Source organism: Scomber scombrus, chromosome 9 (genome assembly GCF_963691925.1).
Source record: "Scomber scombrus chromosome 9, fScoSco1.1, whole genome shotgun sequence".
NCBI classification, from domain to species: Eukaryota; Metazoa; Chordata; class Actinopteri; order Scombriformes; family Scombridae; genus Scomber; species Scomber scombrus.
The window spans coordinates 30207085-30221827 of NC_084978.1; the positions used below are offsets into that span (position 1 = coordinate 30207085).

Sequence of the window (14743 nt, forward strand, 5' to 3'; positions counted from 1 at the left end):
TTTTATTCAACCCAGTTTTATTCAGAACTGCTTTGCTGGTTGATAAACAGGAGCAGGTTGAATCCAGTGGTTTTCATTGGACCTCTCGCTGTTGTTTCTCCACCAGGATCCAATGGAAGAGATGCAGGCAGCGTTCAACATCAGTGTGTCACAACACTGACATCTGCAGCTCATTCAGTCACCTCCTCCTCCTCCAGTTCATGTTGGGAACAGGCAGCGCCCTCGTGTGGCACGGCAGAGAACTGCAGGACGGCTACAACCTGCAAAACCAGCTACTTTCCCTTCTTTTTCTTTTTTTTTTTCTTTTTGGCAAACAGCAGCTCACATTCTGAACGACGACATCATCACCACCACTATTACAATGGTACCGTTTTGGTTTTGCAAACATTGTTTTATTAATTTTTGTCAGTTTGTAATATATAAATTACTTTTAAAAACGTGAGAAGCAGATGCACCTACAAGAAGGACATGGCGTGAAAACACAGGAGTTATAGAAAACCTAGACTGTGTTTACAGAAGCCATCTTAGCCAGCCAGTGTCCACTTTTTTCAGAATCCTCTTTCGCCTCTTCCATACCTGTATTTATCTGTTGTTGTTGTTTTGTTTTTTGTGTGGACAGGGCCTTTTTTGTTTTTTATTGTTTAAAAAAGTTAAATGGGCATCGTCTTCCTCTATGTGCCAGCTCCTTTCTCTCTCTCTCTCCTGCGGCGCTCAGTCCATCGAGATCAGTGCAATGCAGGGGCGACACACAGCTGCCATAGCCCGGGGGTGGAGGGGGAGAGGAGAGGTGGAGAGGTGGGGTAGGGGGAGGGGGGGGAGAGAGGGAGAGGGGCTCTAGGTTGGGGTAACGGGCATGTTGGTGGACTAAGGCGTCTGGCGGCGTGTTCGCACCTCTTCCTCTTTTTTTTTTCTCTCCTCCTCCTCTTCTTCCTCTGATGAGCTCACATTTCGTTTGCCATGTCGTCGTGCTCTCCTGCCGACAGGTCGCCGTTGGCACTGATGTTGGTGCTGTTGTCTTGGTAACCGGGAGGCATGAAGGACAGGCTGTAGGGGAAGATCTTGTGGCAGGCGGTTCGGTAGGCTTCGACCACCTTCTGCTGCTGACCCTCGCCCAGCTGCCCGTCGCACAAAGCCTCCAGCACCTCAGTAGAGATCTGCACACGCACACACACACACACAGTAAATTTACATTATCAACCATTCAAAAGTCAACAGGGTGTAACGTGTGTGTGAATCACAGCAGACCTGGATGCTTCCTCCTGTCAGCGACTCATCCAAGGCCGTCGCTATCTCACAGGCCATCTTATCAGAAGAAGGCTCCAGGTAGACCATCATCTTAGCAGCTGGAAAACAAAGAGACTCCAGCTGATGACAAGCTGCTTCACATCAAACATTTAGTGTTTCCTAAGATTGCCTGTATTCTGAATAGTGCACAGGACTCCAGGATGTCTTATGCTGAAATGTCTACTGAACTTGGCTGAAGAGAATGAAGGAATTATCAGTACACGCTTCTAGTGCAATGATGCCACCTTCATTCTGAGGGAACTCTTCTGTAGATAGTCTTTAAGCCTTCACATATAGTACCACAAATACTGTGCCCATAAATGGTCATAATCAATGCTATTGGTTGATTATTCTACAAACAAGGAAACTTATTTACCCATCATGTGGGTTTAGGGAGTCAGACCTTGGTTTTAAAGCACTTCGTGGTCTTGCACCAGCATATAAAGCCCAACTGCTGACAGTGTATGAACCAGTACGGCTGCTCCTCTGTTAGCTGTTCCAAAGTGCAAAACTAAAAACCAACAGTGAGACGGTCTTTTACCATAATGCTACGAGCCGCTGGAACATCTGCCTGAGGATCTGAGAACAGCTGGAAATGTTGAAACGTTTATAAGTAAACTCAAAACCTGCATGTTCAGCCTGGCTTTTGATTAAGAATTATTTATATTATTAATACTTTTTCTTCCATTTAATTTGTTTTGAAGTTTTACATTGTGTTATTTTATTATTATCATTCTATAGGTTTTATCTCATCGATTTTATTCATGTTTCTTTTGTCTTTTAATCTCTTTTTTAAACCCAGTTTCAGTCCAGCTTTGATTAAACATCTTTTATTTCATTTTACTTTTGTCTTTTTAATCTATTTTAACCTAGTTTTTTTACTGTAACCTTTAAATAAACTTTTTCTCTTATTTTACTTTTATTTCCATCATTGTTTTTATTCCTTTTCTTTATCTTGTCACTTGTTCTGTCTTATTATCAGTTTGTCAATCAACTGTGAAGCACTTTGAACTACATTAACCTGTATGAAAGCTGCTGTATAAATAAAGTTTGATTGATTGACTGACTTGGTTACCACAGTTACGCTGCTTCACCATCATCTGCTTTCCACAAAACACCACAGACAGAGAGCAAGACAGTGTGTCTCTCTGCTGAGATGAAGTTCTGTTTCTACTGTGTGTCCCAATATGTGGCATCTATTCACCACTAATAATCAACAGCCCTAAAATGTCCAGATGAGATGAGCTGTTCCTCTCTGTTTGTAGGAGAGTTTCATTCATAAAAGTGAAGGAAACAAAGAGGGAATGCTTTGATGATGAGTGTGTGTCAGTGTGTGTTGCTTACCGGCCAGTCTGTGGGGGATGGAGTTTGAATGTTGGCTCAGGTAGTTCTTGTTGTAGCTCTGAGGGTTGCTCTCCCCAAACAGCCTGGAGATCTCCTGCTTCAACACCGTCCTCACCGCCTCCGGCAGGTCCGCACTCTCGCTCACTGCGCACACACACAAACACACACGCACACACACATTAAAGACCCATATTAAGTTTTAAAGAATTAAGATGATCTAGATGTAGAAAAGTGCTCTGTCTCTTACCTCCTTTGAAGAAGCGCACTAGACACTGGTGCAGCCATGGGTTAGAAGGTTCGATGGCTACAGCTCGCTTTATTGACTGCAGCATCAACAGGTACTTCTCTGGAGGAACACACACACACACAAAAGGTTTTTAAACATCATGTAATGTTTGCTACCTCTGCTTCCAGTTTAACTATTACAATGTATGTATGAAAGCTGGTGAGATGCATGCTGGGAGAGTATCTGACCTTTCCTGAAGTAGATCTCGAAGGCCAGGAGGTGAGTCTCGATCTGGTTCCTCACCAGGTTCTTCAGAGGGATCAGGAACTTCACAGCCTCCTCCAGAGGACTGTCCGGCTGGTTAAAAAAACACAAAACACCACATTATTCATCTGTGTTCTACTTTTTACTGCGTGCTCACACAAGCTCGTACACGTGAGCCCACCTTGGCCAGTTTGTCAGGTATTAGCTCCTCTTTCGGCCCTCCGATCTCCTCGTCGTCGTCCTCTTTCTTCTTCTTCTGGTTTTTCAGCTGCTTCTCTTTCTCTGCGTTCTTCTTCTCCTCCTCTAGCTGTGCCTTCTTCTGCGCTCTTCGCTGTTTGTTGCGCAGTTTCTTCAGCTCCTTGTCTGTCAGATTCTCTACACAGAGCATAACAGCATAGATTCAAGATTCAATACTTTATTGCCATGTCGACATAGTCGATTGGAATTTGTTGCAGTACATCAACATTCACTCTCAGCATTCCAGGATAAAAACAAGTGCATAAATAAGAAATAAAATCCAAGTAAAAGTAAAACATAGAAACATTGAAAAACAGTACTGTGGGGGAGAGCAGCAGCAGCAGCAGAATAAAGTGCACAATGCGGTAAACAATAATGATTAAAATCATACATAAAACTATTGGCTATTAAAAAGTCGTACAGCTTGGGGGAACGTGCTATTTTTAAATCTTGTTGTTCTTGCTTGTATGTTTCTCAGTCTTTTATGAGAGGGGAGAAAGTTCAGTAGGCAGTTAGCTGGGTGGGAGGGGTCCCTTAAAATCTTTAGGCCTCTTTTTTGCAACCTGGCCTTGTAGATTTCATACAATATACAGTATTATTACTTTTAACGAAAACTTAACTTATATTACTGTAAGAGCAGTAAAAGTAGAAGAATGTATCAATGTTATCTGCACAAAAGATGGACAGACTAATTGATGAAAAATACTGCTGTAAAGAGTGTGATATGCGTCACAATGCTATATAAACGATAGAGCAAAATATTAAATGATAGACGTTTCTCTCTTGTCACACAATATATATCGTCATATCACATGTGTGACATGTCTAAGCTTCATCTTTATATAGACACTAGCAGCACCCAGCACTTTATATTTGACCAACGTTTAGTCGCTGGCCCTCTGGAAGAGTTCCAGTGTGAACAGAGCACCTATGTAACAATTCTGAGCCAAATTGTAAATGTAGGCATAATCTACTGCGTTCATGTTATGTATCTGCTGTATGACTGGCTGATGTCACATCTTTGGGAACATTAGAAACTCTCACTAACCAGTGTCTGCCTGGCTCTCCTTGTTGTCGTCGGTCAGAGGTTTGTCGTGCAGGGCCAGGTAGATCTGGATGGCGGTGCGAGCTGCTTTGTAGTAGAACGGATGCTGCCGCAGGACATCCTCCAGCTTCAGCAGGTCCACGTAGGAGCGCAATGTCATCTTCCTCATGCAGTAGGTGTGGAAGTCAAACTGGTCGTCTGTGATCTCCACAAAATGCTGGTGGAGATGACGAGAGGGAGGGAGAGAGGAGAGTTAGGCAAGGTGCTCTCAGGTGTAGGGAGCCAGTTCCATGTCTGAGTCATTAATCACTGATGATAATGAATCTTCTTCATGTGTCACTGCTGCAGACTCACCCTCTCGATCTCGTGGCACTTTTTCAGGGCATCGCCTAACTTGTTCATAGCCTTGTAGGACAAGGCACACTCTGTCTGGAACCACATGCACTGCATCTCATTCAGGTTCTCTACTGCCGACGTCCCCTCCTGAAAACATACACACACACACAGATATATTTACACAGAGTGAGAACAAAAAGACATTTACACTGAGCAGTAATGGTATTTGGGAAATACATAAGAAGCATGACTACAGCTATTCTGGGAGGTAAAACAATCTTCAGATTACTGCAACACACACACTTGAGCTGTGTGTCTCACCCGTGTGAACTTGGAGCACATCTCCTCTGCTTCTTTAACCAGGCCGGCCTTCAGCATGTACTTGGCACACTTGGAGTTGATGAAGCGGTCGGCGGTGTCCAGTGCCTGAGCCTCGTCCATCCATCGAGCCGCCTCCTTTATGTTGCCTGCGTGCTGCGGAGCAAAAAACAGGGACACAGGTGAACACCACAAACAGAGAGCTATAAGGTGTGTGTGTGTGTGTTTGTGTGTGTATGCTGAGTTTATACCATACCTTGTAGATCTTGGCCTTGATGAGGAAGAGCTCGATGAGCGTGGGCGTGCTGTCGATGGCCGTGTTGATGTAGTCCAGGGCGAGGACGGCCTGACCTACGAAGTCAAAGTGCTGTGCCAGAAAATACTGCACCCACAACAGAGTGGTGGGGGGCTCCTCCTTTCCATCATCTGTACACACATTAAAACATCAATCAAAAACCCTTTATTAATACTGCTGATTGACAAGCTGATAATAAGACAGAACAAGTGTAGACCAAGGACAACATCAAGAAAAGAAAAACAATGAAAGAAGAAATTACCAAAAAAAAAAATTTTTTTTTAAATAAAATAAAAGTAACATAAATAAGATAAAAAGAATGATAAAAAAAGAATTTTTTTAAAAATTAAATTAAAATAAATGAGAATAAGAATAATACAATCTAAAGAAATTAAATTAAATAAAGTAACATAAATAAGAATGATTAAAATGTAAAGAAAAAAGGTAAAAATCTAAAATTAAATAAAGTAAAATAAAAAAAGAGAATGAGAAAATGTTGATTAAAAGTCAGAGTAAAAAAAAGGTGAAAAAATAAATTTATATATATATATATATATATATATATATATAAATATATATATATATATATATATATATATATATATATATATATATATAAATATATATATATATATATATATATATATATATATATATATAAATATATATATATATATATATATATATATATATATATATATATATATATATATATATATAAATTTATTTTATATATATATATATTTATTTTATAAATATATATATATATATATATATATATATATTTATTTTATAAATATATATATATATATATATATATATATATATATATATATATATATATATATATATATATATATATATATATATATATATATATATATATATATATATATATATATATACACACACTATTCCTATACTATTCCTATACTTAAAAAAAAAAATACATATATGGCCCTAATACGCCGTAGTAATATATATATATATATATATATATATATATATATATATATATATAAAATAAAAGTAAAATGAAATAAAAGAGACAAAGTTTAATAAAAGCTAGACTAAAAACTATGTTAAAACCTGTGATGTCAATTCCCAGCTGATTTTAAAGTGATTTAAATAAACAACAGATTACATTCACAGTTCATCTTAAAGCAACCAATCACAAAGTGTGTTTCCATCCACCTGTTTCTATGTGGATGTTTCAATATTAATCCAACAGTGCTGGATGGAGCTTTTCTGCAGACTCTGCTAAAATGTGTGTTCAGTTTGAATGGGGAATTGACTACAGAAGGTAAAGTATTATAACAAGCTATGACAAGAAAAAAAGAAAAACACTCACCGTTTTCATTAAACATTCGACAGCTTTTTAAACAAGTTTCATAGCCGACTACTAATTCTTCAATGATTGAAACCTGCATGAGGAGAGAAAAAAAAAACTGTTTGTACTGAGAACAACAGGGATGAAACTTTCAGTATGCAGCCTCGTGCTGTCAATCATACCTTGTCTTTGTCAGTGTAGAGGGATTTAAGGGTAGTGAAGACGGGCGGGCAGCCTTTACTGAAGTTCATCCTTAGATAGCTGTCCAAACATTCACGGAACTTCTCCCCTGCCCAGCACAACACACAGTAAACAGAAAGGTACAGCAAAGTGAGATTTGTACTGCAGCATAGCATAAAACTGCCCTTTAACAGTTGGTGGGAGGAGTTTCTGGAAAATGTTGTGGTTTTAAAAAAAATGTTATGTTGGGGTGAGTGTGATGCTCACAAAAAAAGGATTTTATGAGTTAAATAGTTCATATGCACATTAGTCAGTTTTTCAAATTTAAAACCACCACGGCAACAAAACTGAGGAGAGACTCAGCAGCCAGATGTTTCTCTGCAGCTGAGATAGTCACTACAATGAGAATAGATGGTCCACCTTAAGTAATCTGAGTTTAAGTAAGGTGCTGATGCTGCAGGATGTACTGTGTTTACCTGTGAGGAAATTAAGAGGAAGCCTTCGAGGAACCAGGCCTTTAGGGAACTTCACCCAGGCCTCCTCATAAATCTTCTGACGCTCCTCGGCACTACCTGGAGGAACACAGTGAATGAACAGATGAAACTCTGTTGAATACATCTGGAAGCACAGCTGGCTTAAAAGAATAGAAGTACTGCAGACATCTTCAAAACTGTCCATTAACAATGATTTATAAGAGCCACATCAGTCCATCATATAATGTGGACCACACAGCTGTGGGTCTGAGGATAGTACTCACCTGGCTTTAAGGAGTTTTCCAGACCCTGGTAGTAGGCCCAGTTCTCAGGGTTCCTCTCCTGGAGTTTCCTGTAGACCTCTAAAGCCTCCTCAGGCCTCTCCAGTTTTAGCAGCACCTCTCCTATACACACAAACACACGTCTTAATGATGAAATGGCACTTAAACCTAAAGAATGTCTGATCCCTCAGAAGAAACACCACCTCTAACAGTGTCACTTCTATTGTTGGTTCAGTCACTGTGAGGACAGGCAGAGACAGCTTTGCATTGTGTGCACAGTAAAGTGAGACAACGTGGGACTCACCTCTCGTCTCCTCCACAGCCAGTTTATCACAGATCTGTTTCTCATAGTTGTTGAGGTGATCCAGGGCCTCTTTGTACAGGCCGGCCTCCCTCAGGACCTGGTTCTGATACAGCAGCAGTTCACTGTACTCGTAGTCCACTTTGTCTGGAGACGTCTGCGCACACACACAAACACACTCTTAAGTCCCCAGCAGGTGGCAAACTTTTCCCAAAACTTACTCTGTTATTTCCAGCTACAAAGAGTGTCCTATGATCATATTATGTATAGAAATTGTTGGCTTCCTTGTATTTGCTGGGTAATATTATTGCTTCAAGCACAGATGAGTACACAATGTGACTGATGATAAGAGAGTATAAATACATACAAGTTCTTGTATATGTATACATACAAGTTGTAATATCTCTATAAAGAAACAAATATACCCATTGGCTTTAAAAGCTTTAAAAACAGGACAGAATCATATTAAATTAAACCAATTTAAAACTGCTGAAATTTATTTATATAGTTTAATACTTTTTCTTTTCTTTTTCTTTTTTCTCCTGCATCACGATATCAATACCAAGTCATTCTACTCGTTGTTTTTTTTATGTGATTAAGGTGCTTACAGACAGACAGCCATCGATTTCAGTGTAAACACACAACTATTTGCTGTTGTTGCTTGTAATGTTACCATGGTGAAACATGAATGAAGGGAAACATCAGCTTCAGGGTTTGATCATCAGGTCTGGACCAATACTAGTCCTTCCTGCCTCCAGAGGGAGCCGTGTGAAATCTGTTACACTCCCTCACGTGATGTCACTTGAGTTAGCTCAGTTGGGGCTGAAGACGACAAGATTTTTTTTTTTTTTTTTTTATAAGGGAAAAAAATGTGGGGGTGTGGAGTTAGAAAGCAGTGAGGTCATCAGAGAGGTCTGCTGGAGGCTGGCAGCTCCAGACTACATGAGCCAACAGTAGCATCAACACACCTTCACAGAACAGTTGGTGGTTGAGATGCATTGTGGGTAATGTAGTCACCAGGTTTTGATGAGTTACAAGAATGTGTGGGATAATATCTCTGGTGGTGCTGTGTCAGATTTAATCATTTTTTCAACCGTTCATTGTGAGTCTGTCAATATTAAAGGAGTGCAGTGTTCAACTGGTGGAGAACTATTAACACTTATGTTTTTCACCTTTTAAGATGAAAAAAAAAAAAGGAAATGTAGACATGTATAAGTCATGACAACTAAACAAATGTATACTTATACTATACTGCTTGTTTTATCAACTTGCTGATACAGGTAAGTAAATACCTTTACTCTTGCCAAATACATTTAATTCCCCACAACTGCTAAAAGAACTACAAACTTTGGTCTTCTATCACCTCACATGTAATGAGCCTTTCTTTATACCGAGTGGAGCGTCTTGGCTGTATATAATATCTTTTCTAGTTTCTGTTAAGCAGTCTACAGCTTCTTCATACCTGTTGCGTCTTACGGAACTCCTCCACAATCTTTGCGGCCATCTCAAAGTCCTCCAGAAGGTGATAGGCTACAGCATAACCAATCCATGAAGCCCGCTGGGCTGGACGGAGCTGCAGCAGCTGGTAGCGAGTCTCCTGAAGAGAGAAAGAGAGAGAGACAACCACACACACACACACACCTGTCAGCTATAATACTCAGCCAGCTTATTATACAGGTGTGATCTCTATGGGGGACGATGCTCACCCTGTATCCCTCCAGGTCTCTCATCTGGATCTGCAGCAGGGAGAGGTCTCGGAGGATCTGCAGGTTGTCCTTGTCCCACTTCAGAGCGTTGCGGTAACACTTGATGGCCTCGTCGTACTTTTTATCAGAGCGCTGCAGCAGGCCGTACACATGCCAGCCTGAGAGGGTGAGTTCAGGAAGCAGAACGCCAATGCACAAATCTAACATCTACACACATCCTTTTAATATAATGTCTGAGAGAGCAAGCAAGAAAGTTTCAGAGCAGGTTTGTCATGCCAACTACAGGAACTGGGGGCTCAGAGGGAGCAGTGTAAGGATACAGACGTGGCTCTTGAGGTCGTTGCGGAGGCCTCGCCGCACCAGCTCGTAGGCCTCCTCCTTCTTCCCCAGACAGTTGAGGGTCAAACCCTTCATGGCCAGCGTCTCTGCAGCACAGAGCAGGAGAGGAGAGGACAAGAGTGAGACATTCAACATTGATAGAATAACCTACACAACATGGCAGTTTTTTTCACAATACTTTAAAAAGCTGGAATCATCTTTTCTTCAAAGCTTGATGGAACAGTGTGAGTTTCAAATATGTGACACTTTTGGATGTATTATTAATACTATTATCATACCAGCACACACTCCCAATCATCCACTATTAGTTCTGTTATTAGTATTTTGATGCGAAATTATTCTCGAGTTAAAATAAAGCTTGAATGAAAAAAGCCTATAATTCTTATTCAGGATTCAAGAAGTTATTGGACAGTTAATTAGGAGTAGACAGGATGTGAGTGACGCGGACGGCTCAGTCAGTGGCACAGGTGTTGGATGGGTAGAGGTCAGAGCTCTTCCACAGCAAACTGGAGGAATGTATGTGTATGTATACAATGGGAGCATTAAATACTGTTTTACTGCCTTTGATTGAACACCAACTTAGACCTTAGTCACTTTAAGAGCCTTTATGACTGGTGTTTTATGTGCTTGCATCATTTTAACCTCCATCTTTAATCTTGACTTTCACGTTTTCATTTATTTGAATTTATTATGCTTTAATAATTATTCATCATCCTCACTTTTGTGTTTTTTTAAATAACTTGCTGCAGTAATCTTGTATTTAGTACAAAGCACGTTGAAAGGCTCTGGATATGGAGTGTGCTGTATAAATAAAGCTGCCCTTGCTTTGCATGCTGCTGCAGCAACCCAAACCAGGTACCACATCAAAGACCCAGAGTACACACAAGTATGTGGACTAGTATGTGGTGTATGCTAATCAGATGAAAAAAGGCTCAGTTTAGACATACAGTTAGACTGAATGAGACTCAACAGTGAATGCAACAATGAAACTAAATTGGGTGTTTTTTGTTCTATTTTTTAGACAAGCACATTACGGTAACATCTGGCAGGGGGACTACCAATGGAAATCAACCCTTGGCTGTAATTGGGTGCATTTACATCTTTAGTTCTCTGAAAATGTATAATGATGTACATTGTCCCTGTGGAGAAATAAATAAATTCATAAATTAATTTTATGTTTTCAAAGATGATGGAATCATCCTGAAAGAAAGCACATTTACAACTTCCTCTCAAGTTCTCACTCAGAGACCATCAGTCCATAGCCTGAACAACCTGTCATTATACTGTGTTGTATGTCCTTTTTATCACCGCACCTTGAACAGAACTACATGTACACTCTCTTAGAAATGCTGCTGGGACAGTGTGAACGGCTTCTTCCAATGTTCGCAATCTTACGAAAGCTAAGATAGAAGAAGAAGAAGCAGCAGGTGTGCACAGGTGTTGAAAACAGGCACGGCTCCAGATGCTTCACACATTCCTCTGAATCACTGCGATGACCTGTCTCGCCAGTAAGAGGTGGTGGACCTTCCCTCATCTCTGATTGCCACAGCAGGAAAAAAAACGTAGCCTTCCTATAGCTTTTTTTTACTGCCCCCCCCACTCCTTACAGCTTTGCACCCCACTTTCCAGGAAAGTTATTCCCCTTTATTCCTGAACTTTTTAATATCAGTTTAGCTCTGTTCCTGTTTCTGTGTGCCTGTGAGCACAGCTGTACAAGTGTAACAAGATTGCAATGTACCTCCAGCAAACCCAGACATACAATCACAACCTTGTGTCACTTTTTGTGTATCATGTAATAAACGTGTCAATGTGACAGTGAAACATGATTTTCTCTTCTCTTACCTCCATGTTCTGCAAACTTTGGGTTGCCCAGGATCTGTTTGCAGAACTTCAGTCCGTTTCTGTACTGCTTGTGCTCGTAACATCTCTGCAACGACAACGACGAGGCAAACAAAGACAGGTTAGACATGAGACTGGGGCCCGATAATCCTCAGGTCACAGCAGGGGGGTTAAACGTACATGAAAAGGACATTACTGCTAAAAAACAAAGCTAACGCTAACACAGAAACAGCTCCTTTACCACACACACATATCCTCAACAGTCCCGCCAGCATGAGGAGATTGGGCCACTGACATAAACGGAAAGGACAACACTTGAGAACAGCCTTGATGATGAAGTGCTGCTGATGAGATGTGATCAGACAAGCAGCCAGATGGATGTGCCTGGCTCAGTGGAGACAATGGAGCTCCTGCCAACTCCAACTCCAATATATGCACTCCAGTCGCTGACTGACAGAAGAAAGGGGGCAGACACTCCCTGGTGCCCAAAGAAGTATTAGCTTTAGCATTTTTTTTTAGTTAAATGCAGGTTTCCCACACATTGTTACTATTGAATTTTCAAAAGTTTTCCAGAACTGTTCCATAATTTTTTACCCCATTTGCATGACTTTATTTAAGTAGTTTAACAAAGGGAGGCCCACATAGCGCCGATAGGGCACAGTATTGGGTTTATACCTGCCCACCCATCCCAAATCTGGACCGTCAACTCCATCTGTTTCAGTTGGAGAGCTTTGTTGAGGCTTCTGTTGAAAATCATAGCTGTCAGCTTTTCAGAAAACCTTGTAACGATATTTGAGGGGGGGGCTTTTCAAGAAAGTTTGGCTTTCATGGTCACAACCATACATCAAAATGTTTAACAGAGTAGATGTCATTTCCTGTATTCTGGGGCCTTTTAACAATCCCAGAGAAAGCGTTTGGCCCCAGATCACATATTAGAAGTTATTAAAAAGCTACATATAGAAATTGATGATCAGTATATTCATATTAAATTAATCTAATGATTTTTGACATGTTAAAAATGGGGGGTCCAAGTTCATGCAGCCTCGGATAGTGCCATCCCTAATTCGAAACTAATACAAAACATTCACCTCATTCCAAACCATTTCCAGGCCTGGAAAACACTTTTTCTAATTTCATAGCTTTTCCAGGAATTTCATGACCATGGGAATCCTGTTAAATGAACAAAGCTGCTAATACATGGCTGCACACTTTAGGTTCAATACTTCAAAACATATTTGTGCACGTTTATTAACGTTGAAATAAGACTGGCTCCTCGTGACAACTTAAGCTCATTCGCGCGTGCTGTGTTGTGAAGAAGCACGAGCCGTTTTTAATAGTGCAAGGAGCACATTTAGGAAAATGTAATGTAGTGCTGGAGCTAGCTGTGTGAGCTCCACTCAACTCCAACTATTAGCATGGAACAGGAGGCTAGCACGTAGCACAACTTCATTGACAGCGCAGCCACACAAGTTTCCATTGAGCGGAGAGCTAACTCCACTGCCCGCACACAACTCCTGCATGGCTGTCATGTGTCCAGCAGCTTTGTCATTGATATACTTTGGACGTGTTGCAACTATAAGGCCAAAGCGTAGCCGGGACATCAAAATGCTTTGTCGCTATCTTGTTAAGCAGTTTCCTTTCCAGTATGATAGCTACTACGTGCTAATAGCAGAGACGCGGTAATTACAATGTGTTCGGTGTACCTGAATCTTATCGTTAATTCACTAGCAACTAGCTAGCTACTCGCTCTGCACCGCTACAACTGACGGCTACTTTCGCAAACTAGCATTAGCATTTAGCATTAGCATTTCTCCTACCAATATTCTCTTGAAGAGAGCGTTCTCCTTCGGCGGCAGAGTGATTGTGGGCATTGTGTTGGTGTCCTATGCCTCTGTGGGTTCACACATGAATAATATACTCCTAGAGTCAAAGGTGCTGGACTGTTTCGGTGTCTTCAGGGCTCCTCTCCGCTCCTCTCTCTCACGTGTTGAAGCCGAGGCCCCCCTTCAGAGCAAAATGGCCGCCTTGCTTCTCCTCCGGGTCAGGCTGCTGTCTGAGTCTGCGCGTCAGTCACACACTGAAGATGCTCTGTTAATGACGATGGAACAATACAAAGCTTTATTCCACTGGTTCTCAACATGAGGGTCCCGACCCTTACCAGGGGTTACCAGGGGTTACCAGGGGCAGATGTAGGAGTTGACTAGATTCGGAGTTTAGCCCAGAGCACTCTGAGCCAGGGCCAATATTTTTGGATGGTTCACGTGCACATCATTTCATTTTATTCCTCTGTATGACTACAGCAAGTTACATTAATAGTAGTAGTGATTTATTTTGGTCCTTATTAACTATTTCCCCAGAAAAATGCACATAGAAATAAATAAATAACAATAAGCAGAGGTGGAAGTAACAAATGAAAAGTAAATCTAATTGAGTGGCTATTTAGTTGACTTTATATTTTCACATTCATCTGTTACTGAGTAAATAATTTATTTGTGCTTTAGAATGATTCATGGATATTATGAGCTAGAAGAAAACAGACACCAATCAAAATGCATCGATGCATCAAAAACAGACCAATCAAATCAAAATTTCATTACAAAACAAAGAATCCAGCACCACAAAAAAACAGTCAGCAGCTGGTTGAAGTCACTGTTGCCTTTTCTTAAAAAAACAACACACAAAAGACTCTCTCCATCCCCCCAGCTCCGCCCCTTGAGTTCACTAAAGGTTCACAGGGTCACATGGGCTTTTTAATTTTGAGGGTTGTAAAGAAAACGTAAAGAGCCCCTCCAGACATGTTGGAAGATGCTATATATATATAAAACTTGTTGTCTTTGAATAATAATATGTGTCTAATTTTTTTTTTTTTTTTTTTTTTTAAGTGCACATATTTTTTTTATCAGTTTAACTGCTGGACACAAGTTGTTTCTTACTTCACTGTAAAG

The 14743-nt window shown here is 40.5% G+C and overlaps 1 protein-coding gene across 1 annotated transcript; it reads right to left on the reverse strand.

Annotated features, from left to right (window-relative positions):
- Positions 1-13810, reverse strand: naa15a (N-alpha-acetyltransferase 15, NatA auxiliary subunit a). The gene is made up of 20 exons (XM_062425921.1): positions 13616-13810; positions 11802-11886; positions 9941-10045; positions 9621-9778; positions 9377-9511; positions 7918-8071; positions 7617-7736; positions 7336-7431; positions 6862-6968; positions 6701-6773; positions 5311-5480; positions 5058-5210; positions 4755-4883; positions 4404-4617; positions 3300-3493; positions 3103-3211; positions 2876-2974; positions 2629-2772; positions 1246-1343; positions 1-1154 (listed from the first exon to the last, which is right to left on the reverse strand). The coding sequence occupies exons 1-20, from the start codon at positions 13667-13669 to the stop codon at positions 942-944; spliced, it is 2610 nt and encodes an 869-aa protein (XP_062281905.1). The 5' UTR covers positions 13670-13810; the 3' UTR covers positions 1-941.
- Positions 13811-14743: the final 933 nt, after the last annotated feature.